Raw genomic sequence first — 11,858 nt, 5'->3', positions numbered from 1 at the left:
AGTGTTTGCACAGAAGTCCAGTAACAGGACACTGCTCGGGTTCAGATCTGGGAGGCCGTTCCTCTCAATCACGCCCCTCCAGTCTCACTCTTGTTTCCCACATGAGCACTGAAGTCTCTAAGTACGACGGAGTCCTCAAGTGGAGCACCCTCAAGAACTCCATCCAGGGGTTCCAAGAAAGCCAGGTACTCTGGCACAAACGACAGTCACAACCTGCTTCCCAAGACGCAGGAAACAGACCCACTCCAAACCCCAACGTACAGGGAGCAAGCCGAGGAGATACTCAGATAAACACCCCAGCCCACCGCCGATCATTATTGCAACAAGATCATGATGGTGTAGGCATTTGATTTCTAAAGGGAGGTGTTGAAAGAAGAAGAATTTATTCAAAAAGTAAGTTCAGGGCTCAAAACACAAGTTTACTTTTTTTTTCTTAGTCCGGCTGTGAAAATATATCGTTGAGACATCAGGTCATATACCAACTCCAAATTCTTTCCTTTTGTTACTATATTTTACCTTTTGAACTGTGTAAAGTATAAAACAAAGTTTTTAATTAAGTTGTGACCATGTGCATCTTGTTTCTCTACCTGATTAGTTCTTTTATAATGTGAGAAAAACAAAATGCAGCACACAGGCAACAGATTTATTCAGTAAAACAGACGAAACATGATCCAGCACTAAATGCAATCAAATGTAAACTGCTTTTTCCAAAAACATCTTCTTCAGTTGCATGCTGTGTGAAAAGCTCTGCTGGTGTTAAATGTGAATACTGGACAGAGAGCGAGGTGGTGTTTATGGTGTCCAAGATAACAGGACCTATAGCTTCTCGTGCCAGTGAAGGGTGCTCAGTCTGATCGATTCAGGTGAACCTTGGAAATGACCAGAAATCTTCATTATTCTGATCTTTTGTGTCAGCAGACCTGAGTCAAAGTGGTTCAGGATTCATCTCCCAAACGGACTCTCTAGTCAGAGTTTGCAGAACGGCTCTGTCTCTACACATCCAGCTGAGCGCCTGCTGTGTATGTCTCATTTTAAGATTTACTTTTTTAACAGTCAGATTACTTTCATAAATGCTTTGTATGTCAGAAAGAAAAAATGGATTTTAATGAAGCTTAAAAGAAGAGATAAAAGTGAAATGTCTGCAAATCTGCATATTTACTGTGAACCCACTGTTTGTAAATTTTATCTTGTGTTTTTGTGTTATTGTTCTTCATTTTGTCATTTTTTCATTACGTGTTTTATCCTATTGTAAAGTGTCCTTGGGTGTCTTGAAAGGTGCTTTATAAATAGAAATTATTATTATTATTATTATTATGTGAGGGTCTTTCTATCCTTGTCGTGTCAGCATCTGAACAGACCAGTCGAGGGCTGACTCACAAAACTGCTGTTCTTACGTTTTCTCTAAAGCCCTGTTAAAAAGGTGTAACGCTCCATACTTACTCACATTATGTAAGGGCAGTTGAAAAAAGTATTCTGCAGAGGGATACATGGGAACCTTCCCAGGAAGCAGACCTGACCGGCCTCTGTCGGGCTTCCTGTTTGGTGATTTTACGACACTCGCTTTCACTGAAGGCATGGCTGCTATAACGAAACGAGCGGATGCAGTGCTGGAAAACAAAAACAGCCTTCACTGCCAGCATTGTTCTCTGCAACAGAAAAGCAAAGCAGGAAACTCAGAGCCCATTCCCTTTCAAGGCACCTTTGGACTTCATGTTTCATAATTTTCTTCAACACATTTGATTTCCAGAAATCTAGCTGGGACAATGTTTTTTCATTTTATTCTTCTGGTTTCCTCCTCACTTACGTTTCTGTGCACCCACCAAGTGTCCAGCTCTGGTAAGTGAAATGTTTTCCAGCTATAAAACACTTCTTTTGTTATTTTCATATCATACAGCTGCTAAATGTTAGCCTGATGAACTCAGAGGCATTTTTACAAGTAATTTAATACAGAAGGATTGCATATTTATTTGAAGGCAACATGAGAAACTGGATCTGTTGTGGAGGGCAGCACCAATAATCTGAATTCAGTCATGCTCAGGATTAATTTACTCTATGTATAAAGTGCTGCTGGTAAGAGCAGATGTTACAGTTAGAAAAATCGAAAGGTGAAATAGATAGTATTAGTAGCAGTAATAATAATAGTAATCATCCATCCATCCATTTTCTTCCACTTATCCGGGGCCGGGTCGCGTGGGCAGCAGCAAAGAGGCCCAGACCTCCCTCTCCCCAGCCACCTCCTCCAGCTTATCCGGGGGAACACCAAGGCGTTCCCAGGCCAGCCGAGAGATATAATCTCTCCAGCGTGTCCTGGGTCTGCCTCAAGGCCTCCTCCCGGTGGGACATGCCAGGAAAACCTCACCCAGGAGGCGCCCAGGGGGCATCCTTTTCAGATGCCCGAACCATCTCAGCTGGCTCCTTTTATGCGCAGGAGCAGCGGCTCTACTCTGAGCCCCTCTCGGATGGCTGAACTTCTCACCCTACCTCTAAGGGAGAGAAAAAAATCAGAAAGGGTTTTATTGGCAAATGTTGAGCAGGTTTACAACATTAGGAAATTGCTGCAGTACTTAGTGCAAACATACCGTCAGATAACGCTTAAATAAACATAAAAATAAGAATTAAAAGTGCTAAGTAGATAGATATATACATGATATATACATGATATATACATGATATATACATGATATATACATGATATATACATGAGTGCAGGTGGTGATCAGTGCCAAACATAGAATGATGCAGTGAACACAGCGTAGGGTCATGTGTTAGTGGCGGGGACAGTCATATGGTTATTGTTCATGTGTCCAACAGCAGAGGGGAAGAAACTGTTCTTATGGCGAGAGGTTCTGGTGCGAATGGACCGGAGCCTCCTGCCTGAGGGGAGCAGGTCAAACAGACTGTGTCCAGGGTGAGAAGGGTCAGCTGTGACTGAGCTGCATGCCGCAATGTCCTGGAGGTGTACAGGTCCTGCAGAGATGGGAGTCTGCAGCCAATCACCTTCTCAGCAGAGCGCACAACACGCTGCAGTCTCTGTTTGTCCCTGATAGTGGCTCCAGCGTACCACACGGTGATGGAGGAGGTGAGGATGGACTCGATGATTGCAGTGTAGAACTGCATCATCGTCCGTGTTGGCAGGTTGAATTTCTTCAGCTGCCTCAGGAAGTACATCCTCTGCTGGGCTTTCTTGATGACGGAGGTGATGGTGGGCTCCCACTTCAGGTCCTGGGTGATGGTGGTACCCAGGAAGCGGAATGAGTCCACAGAGGTGATGGGGGTGTCAGTCAGGATGATGGGGGGAGTGGAGCTGTGTGCTTCCTGAAGTCCACAATAATCTCCACTGTCTTCTGGGCATTCAGCACCAGGTTGTTGTGGCTGCACCAGGACACCAGACGTTCAACCTCCCTCCTGTAGGCAGACTCGTCCCCGTCAGAGATGAGTCCAATAACGGTGGTGTCATCTGCAAACTTGATTAGCTTGACAGACTGGTGGGTGGAGGTGCAGCAGTTGGTGTACAGGGAGAAGAGCAGAGGAGAAAGAACACAGCCCTGAGGGGAGCCGGTGCTGATGGTCCGAGAGTCCGAGACATTCTTTCCCAGCCTCACATGCTGCTTCCTGTCCGTCAGGAAGTCAGTGATCCACCGGCAGATGGGATCAGGCACATTCATCTGGGAAAGCTTGTCTCGGAGATGGTCTGGAAGGATGGTGTTGAAGGCAGAGCTGAAGTCCACAAACAGGATCCTGGCGTAGGTTCCTGGGGAGTCCAGATGCTGCAGGATGAAGTGTAGGGCCATGTTGATGGCGTCGTCTACAGACCTGTTGGCTCTGTATGCAAACTGCAGGGGGTCCAGGAGGGGGGCCGTGAGGGTCTTGAGATGGGAGAGAACTAGGCGCTCAAATGACTTCATGACCACAGATGTCAGAGCCACGGGTCTGTAGTCATTTAGTCCAGTGATCCTAGGTTTCTTGGGGACAGGGATTATGGTAGAGGACTTGAAGCAGGCAGGCACATGACATGCCTGCAGTGAGGAGTTGAAGATGCCAGAAAACACTGGGGCCAGCTCGTTTGCACAGTGTCTGAGGGTGGCAGGAGACACACCGTCTGGGCCGGGAGCTTTCCGAGCATTCAGACTCCTAAACTGCTTCCTCACATCTACAAAGCAGACTTTGAAAGAGTGATTTTAAAATTAAATGAACCAATTTAGTACTTATTTAAAAAAGTCATTTGGCAAATCATATAAAATGTTGTTAGAAATTGCATTTTACAGAAGCACTGCAATGAATTCACACTGTTGTAATGCACAATCCTACAAAGTTTTTTCTTTCTTTTTTTACTCATGCACAAAGGGGTGATCCAAGGTTTTCATCTGAACAGCCCAGTAAGGGCCCCTTTCTTCAGGGCACTCTATCTTCTCAGGTATTTTGTGTATTTTTTGGTCCAGGTGGAAGTTCTTATGGCTGGGGAAAGGCTTTATGTGGACTTGTGCTATGTTACAAGCTCAAAAGATCCAAACCCCATGCCTAGAGTGGACATTAGAGACTACGGGTGGGTGTGTTGCTTGCAGGAACTGTCATACACATTTCTTACTGTAGTTGGTTCTCCACATCGACAGCAGAACAGAAGGCAGACGCTCCCAGTTCCTGTCAGGTGGGCACAGTGTGCTCAGGTTCTCTGTGGATGCCTTTCTCTTCAAAGAAGTTTCACAAATAAGATGAAAACCTGTGTGTGTGTGTGTGTGTGTGTGTGTGTGTGTGTGTGTGTGTGTGTGTGCGCATGCGTGTGTGTGTGTGTGTGTGTGTGTGTGTGTGTGTGTCCAAGAAGGACCCCTGAGGATTAATTTGACCCTGTCTGTGTACAGGTGCTGTACCTCTGCTGTTGAGTGTCCGTTAGTTTCACTGCAAAGTCCTGAAACTACAACGAGGCTGCTGGCAGGTTAGCAAATATGACCTAAATGTAAAGTGCAAAATTGTGTCATTTGAACAAAATGTACTGCTGTCTTTCCCCTTTCATTTATTTCTCTGAAGATAACCTGTAACTGGAGTACATTAACCAGTACAAGACTAGTGTTGTTCACAGGCGGTGTCCTCAGAAATCTCTAGGTGACGAATACACCCATCCATCCATCATATTACGGTTATCCGGGGCCGGGTTGCAGGGGCAGCAGCCTAAGCAGAGAAGCCCAGACCTCCCTCTCCTCAGCCACCTCCTCCAGCTTATCCGGGGGAACACCAAGGCGTTCCCAGGCCAGCCAAGAGATATAATCTCTCCAGAGTGTCCTGGGTCTGCCCCGGGGTCTCCTGTGACTGCTAGTCTTGTGTCATGATTCGAGTTTTGAGGAGAAGACAAACGACTGCATGGTCTCAGTAGATGTCAGAATAGTGATCTTTATTACACACTTCTAAGACAGAAGCATGGGAAGACAAGCGTACAGCCACAGATCTCCAAAGAGTGGACCGTTCCCCATCCTTATATAACCCATGATGACATCACACAGTTAGACCTTACTGGAAATGATAACAGTCTCCCCATAGTCCAAAGTTCTCCTTATACAAACATCAGATGATACTTTAGAGAAAAACAAGTGTGTGACATGTCATGTTGTGCAGTTCTGTGAGCCTGTGTGTCCAACTAGAGAATGTCCTGACATGACCTCCCTGTGTAAATAAGGGTGAACGTGCGTGTTTACATAACTCTCTATGTGCATGTTCTGATGTAGGCCTGCAAATGAATTAGAACAAGGTCCTGCTGGGCCCTCCAGTTATGGACGGTGAATACAATGCTGTGGATACCATTTGAGACTTGATTACAATGATGATAACCTGCATACATTAATCTTTACTCAGATTACCATAGATATAAAACAAAGATTATACTGTCATCAGATTCCACAATGGTAAATGATTAATGATTGATATTTCTAATTATAACTGTGATCATAAGAATACAAAATAAAATATCTCCTGGTCACACTTGGTAGCTGGGGATCAGTCCCCCATGACCTCTGCTCCTGGCCGCCACCAGGCACACATTGCACCCGACCCCTACGGCGCCTCCTGCGGGTGGTGGGCCTGCAGGAGGATGGGCCAATGTCCCTTTTTTGGACTGTGCCCAGTCGGGCCCCATGGACTAAGGCCCAGCCACCAGACACTCACCCACGCTCTTTAGTATCATACTTAGCTATTATTCTGCAGGCGTCCCTGTGGTTCGAGTTTCCTGATGTACAATAAGAGGTAGTCGCGTTCAAAAACTAAGACCTCTGGATAAGCTCTACTGGAGTCAGAAACTGGGGGGAAAAGCAGCTTGAAAATCAAATCAAAGTTTCCCACGGACTCTCCCTTGTTCCCAGTAACAAACTGCTTTGACTTAAATCATAACACTGCTTTGGACCTTACTGCCCCTGGGAGAAATTTGATACGTTTGTATTGTTTGTTTGTTTTTTAAATTGAATGTGGCTTAGAGGATTAAATGATCTGGGTTGGCAGGAATGTGGTTTGTTGGATAAACATGTAGAGAATGAGTCCACCAGGACAAGAAATCATGGCTGTTCCTCCATGAAAGACAAAGATTGATCACAGTAAGGAAAAAGATGATGATGCTGAGGAACACTGGCGACTGGATGCAGGTGGTGAACAGGAAACGCAGAAACTGAGCTGACGGAAATGATGGAAATGGCACACGTGCTAATAAAGGAACTGAGAACAGACAGAATGATAAGGGCAGACATGAGCAGACCACATCTGCTCAGGAGACGGTGAAGGCTCCCAACTCTCAATGATGACTTATCTAGCATCAACACTATTACTGCAAGAAGGTCAGGTTTCGGTATTAAATATTTGTGGCACTGTTCCAATTTGCCCCAATGGTAATAAAGTTAGTTGTAGTGCTGCCAGCATCACAATCCAGCATGAAAGTGATAGTAATGGTGCTTGGTGTGGCAGCATGCATACTGGTAGTTCTTCAGTGCATTCATAAATGGACACGATGTTGAACAGGATGACACAACAAGCAGGAACTTCTGTTAACGGAAAAGGAACATCTGCATATGCAGACAGGTGTCGAGCTAAGCAGGACCTAATCTGCAAAGACGAGTTATCTGCTTTAATTCTGTACTAGCGGAGTTTGAAGCTCTACTGGAGGAGCAATGGCAGCCGAACATGAATTTACTGGTAGCAGACTCCACGATGCTGCTTCAGGTTCAGGTGAAATGCACTTGGATTACATGACTGTAACATCTGATTCAGGGCTTTTTGGCGGGTTTTTCTTCTTTTTTTTTTGGCAGCGCAAGGTTTCAGTCGAAGGCTCACATGAAGCCCGCGATATTTAAATGTAGAAGCTGAACCAGAGCTAGAGCTGAAGCAGTCATTCCACAATCAGTTCTGGATGTAATGGTAATTGTTGAATTCAACGACTACTTGTTGTGTTTAGCATAACTATGGCTCTAAGTAGTTAAATAATAAGATAAGATAAGATAACCTTTATTAGTCCCACACGTGGGAAATTTGTTTTGTCACAGCAGGAAGTGGACAGTGCAAAAGTTATGACGCAAAAATTAGAATACAATAAGAATAAATACAGTACACAGCTGTACAGAATAGAATAAAATAAAATACTATATACAGTAGAATAAAATAAAATAAATATACAATAAGACAAAAATAGAATACAAATACAAATACTATATACAACTGAGTAAAAATACAACGATGACAGAAAAGATTATTGCACTTAGTGTTATTGCACATGTGTGGATGTGTGTGTTTGTTCAGTTAAAGTCTTTGTTGTGGAGTCTGACAGCAGTGGGGAGGAAAGACCTGCGAAATCTCTCCGTCCCACACCGTGGGTGCCGCAGTCTCCCACTGAAGGAGCTGCTCAGTGCTGTCACAGTCTGCTGCATGGGGTGGGAGATGTTGTCCAACAGGGATGACAGCTTAGCCGCCGTTCTCCTGTCACTCACCACCTCCACTGGGTCCAGAGGGCATCCTAGAACAGAGCTGGCCCTTCGGATCACCCTGTTCAGTCTCTTCCTGTCCCCAGCAGAAATGCTGCCGCCCCAGCAGACCACACCATAAAAGATAGCAGAAGCCACCACAGAGTCATAGAAGGTCTTCAGGAGTGGGCCCTCCACCCCAAACGACCTGAGTCTCCGCAGCAGGTACAGCCTGCTCTGCCCTTTCCTGTAGAGGGCGTCTGAGTTATGAGTCCAGTCCAGTCTATTGTTCAGATGAACACCAAGGTACCTGTAGCTGTCCACAGCCTCAATGTCCATATAATTCACATATGAAGAAAAAGCTTCACTTCTTCATATTGATAGCTACTCGAGGCAGTCCACACTCCCAGGCAGTAAGGACGGGGCCAACCAGAGGACATGAGGCACTCAGGCCACTCTACGAAGTCTGTTTCTGGTCAGAGAGTCAAAGCTGCTCTAACTGCCTGTTTTCTGGAATCTCCTTCATCCTCTGCAGCCTGTGCTGGAGACACGGCAAACTGTATGGCACGTGTTGATGAGCCATCCTGGAGCAGCTACCTGTGCAACCCGTGCTGTGTCCAGGTATCACGTCTTGATATCAGTAGTGAAACTGGCCTGAGCCAAATTCAGAACTAGTTTTAAAAAGATGAGCAGAGAAAAACACGAGTGTCCTCCACCTGTTAAACCGCTGCTGCTTTAGGGTTTGTCTCATTGTTGCACCTGCTGTTAATTTCATTAACAGCACAGCAGCTGAAACTATTTAACACTCACAGATGTTTACCTGATTGATGCTACTCTGATTAAAATGTGCTTTCATTTTTCAACAGTGTAATTGGTCGTCTGCGAGTTTGCGCACACACACACATGAAGCAGAGTGACTCAAATCAATTTATTATGAAAAATGAGAGACAAGTCCACAGACTCTCTACATACAGCTGCAGTAATACGATCAAATTCTGATCCTAGTGTTTGATCTCAGCCATGACTGAAAACTAATCGAGTTCGGTGATTTCATTCACTAACATATTTCACTGAGATCAACCTTTAAGTGGGGAGATGATTTTTTGAATCCACAGCACAAATTCCACCTCGCTTCAGCAGGTTGGTACTGCTTGTGTACCAGAGGACAGTTTATCTTCTCTGCATCTCTTTCAGTCAGCTGTCGTCCCGTCTCACTGCACACGTCTAAGAATTCTTTTGCAGTACCTTGATGGTCACCTGAAAGCACGAGCAGGCTGTCAACATGTAAGAAATGTCTAATGTACACTGCATCACAGGGTGCATCACATTTATTGTCATTATGTTACTAAAACATTACAAAACTTACTGTGATGCCCTCGCTGATAAAGAAAACAAAAGATCAATAAATACATAAGTAAGATTTTAAAAAAGGGCAAAAAGTGAAAAACACAGGCAGAAGTCTCGAGAGTGCAGCGACTGGATGTGAGTGTGTGTGCAGGGAAGCAGAGGGAAGGGCAGGTGGACAGATGGCTTTCACAGCTCTTGGCAGAAAGCTGTCCCTCAGGTGGGGGTTTCTATGTAACTATGCCGTGACCTCGATGGCAGCGATGAACAGTCCTGGGAGAGTGGGGTCAGCAGCAATACGACTGGCCTTCCTCTGTAAAAAGCTCTGAGCAAACGGGGGGGGAGTCCAGCCCGCTTCAGTTTCCTGAGGAAGAAGAGGCTTTGTGGAGGCTCCTCGGATGAGGAGAGGTGGGTGCTCTGTCCTCCTGGACCTCCTGTAGTCGACTATGACCTCCTTGGTCTTGCTGGTGTTAATCAGCAGGTTGTTCAACAAACAGGGAGAGGTGCCCCTCTCATTGTTTGGTATAAAACCCACCACGTTTGTGTTGTCTGCAAACTTCAGAGTCGTGTTTGAGGAGTGCATCGCTGCACTCAGTGTTTTCAAAAAGTCCCATCCCTACTGTGACCTAATATTATATTTAATATTAAAGGATGACTCTGTTACGTCCTGTTTTTGTACACGGTGCAGTAGGGATGGGTACCGGTGTCCGGTGCCATGATGGCACCGGCTCTGACATAAACGGTAGTAACCAGACCGAAAAGCAGTGCACATTTCGGTGCTTTATTTCGGTGCTTTTTTTTCCTGAGCTGTGATACACTTCTAGCCAATCATTTTACGTTTCCGAGGATAGTAGGCGGGGCCAGGTACGTACGTTCTTTTAGAGCAGAGCTACAGATTAAAAATGTCCAAGGCGAAGCGGTCAAAAGTCTGGCTGTACTTCACAGCAAAATATGCAAACTCAGCAGCAACAAGTGCTTTAAGCTGATACTGTGATGCTGTCAAAGGAGGTAACACCTCAAATCTGATGAAACACCTGGCGACGCATAGAGTTTTTTTTTTAAAAGCCCAGAAATGCGCCGTATGATAGCTTGCTGCGAGACCTCACACCGAGCACATCTACTGCGGGTGTAGTGCCTGTTATCTGACCCGGAGTTAGCAACATCCCCCAAGAACCCGAAGAGGAGAGTCCTGGCCCCTAGCCCTGCCAGTGTAGCAGAAATGATGAGGATGATGATGCAGCAGCAGCCGTTCTTCTCTGCGTGAGTAGCTTAATGTTCGTGTGTAATTTACGTTGAGTAGGCTAAACACGTTATTACATTAACGCATGTAAGGTGAACTAGCAAACATCATCATAGCTACATGCAGCTGTCTTCTTGTTTGATGGCAGATACTCCCTTCACCCTGGCCAAAAAGGCTAAAATGACCAACGAAAAAGTGGAAAACAGTTAAACATGAGAGGTTTAGGACAAAGTTTGTGTTTTTTCCATTGATTAAGCACTGCTTCCAGCCAAGAGTGATACCATATATGCCCCATAGCTGCAGAAAAGGCTAACATTGTTATCTTTTTACAAAAACCAGCTGAACATGAGAGGTTTTTGGACCAATTTTGTGTTCTCCATTCTTTAAGCACCGGTTTGAGCACCGTTTAAGCACCGGCACCGTTTCAAAAGTACCGGTTTGGCACCGGTATCGGATAAAACCCATCCCTACGGTGCAGAAACATTATTCCCAGGTATCAAATCTTTGACACAAATATTTGTGACTCAGTCTGACTGAACACAATAAAATGATTCTTTATGGGTTTGACAACGATCGATTTTATATGACTTAATCCTTTCTAACATACTGCATAACTAATGCTGATAACTGAGCCTAATTAAACGCTCAGCTGATACTACGACCCTGATTAGAAGACCGAGTTTAAGATATGCAAGCCAAGCCTTTCCTCTCTAACCACAGAAGGCTGAACGATTGATCGTTCTCTGATCAAAACTGCGATTTCAGACAGCGCGATCATGTGACGCCCAAAGCTGCGGTTTTTTGCAGCGCTCCTGACTGACCCAGGATCTGTAGCGTTATTTATTAAGCAGAACCAGAGGACAGTTAGGAGGTGCCATAACACACTGTGACATGGTGTCTCACCAAATACGGTTTCTGTTGTATTTTACTTAACTGTAACTTCACATAATAAAGGATTTTTTGCACTTTTTTAAGTTAAGTCAAAAATGGTCCTTTTAGTTCTTCATTTGTAATAACTGGTCAAAAGCTTTAAAGGCTGTACCTGCATGTTCCTTATTAATAAATACATTTGAAACCACGTTAGTTTTTGTCATACATTAGAGTAACAGCATTTATTGTTTTGATGAAATGACGTCATTTTCTGTCATGCTTGTAAATGTTACTGTACGCTGTGAATTTTGTGCTGAAGCTTAATTTGAAGAAAATCACGAGTTGAACTGAAATCAGAATTTCTGCCAGAAAAAGCGTGATTAGATCATTTCCTGAGACTCACACGCGCTCCCTCCTGCATCAGCCTCTGAGGCATGCAGCCCACTTTGATCTTAAACAGCCAGACATATTTAACTGTT

At 44.8% G+C, this 11,858-nt stretch overlaps 1 protein-coding gene and 1 long non-coding RNA gene across 2 annotated transcripts in view; one reads left to right on the top strand and one right to left on the bottom strand.

The window, feature by feature from the left end:
- Positions 1-1,592: 1,592 nt before the first annotated feature.
- LOC143421022 (uncharacterized) overlaps positions 1,593-11,858 on the top strand; it is a 46,714-nt gene continuing 36,448 nt past the window's right edge. The window contains exons 1-2 of the long non-coding RNA XR_013100743.1: positions 1,593-1,836; positions 4,857-4,930. This is a non-coding gene — a long non-coding RNA (uncharacterized LOC143421022). The remainder of the gene's footprint in view (positions 1,837-4,856; positions 4,931-11,858) is intronic.
- Positions 8,840-11,858, bottom strand: part of LOC101468171 (aldehyde dehydrogenase 2 family member) — a 43,469-nt gene continuing 40,450 nt past the window's right edge. The window contains exon 13 of the mRNA XM_004571311.3: positions 8,840-9,182. Coding sequence (XP_004571368.1) covers positions 9,150-9,182 — 33 coding nt within the window. The 3' untranslated portion in view covers positions 8,840-9,149. The remainder of the gene's footprint in view (positions 9,183-11,858) is intronic.

Source organism: Maylandia zebra, linkage group LG11, assembly GCF_041146795.1.
Source record: "Maylandia zebra isolate NMK-2024a linkage group LG11, Mzebra_GT3a, whole genome shotgun sequence".
Classification (NCBI taxonomy): domain Eukaryota; kingdom Metazoa; phylum Chordata; class Actinopteri; order Cichliformes; family Cichlidae; genus Maylandia; species Maylandia zebra.
This window is presented reverse-complemented; position numbering and strand designations above follow the sequence as displayed.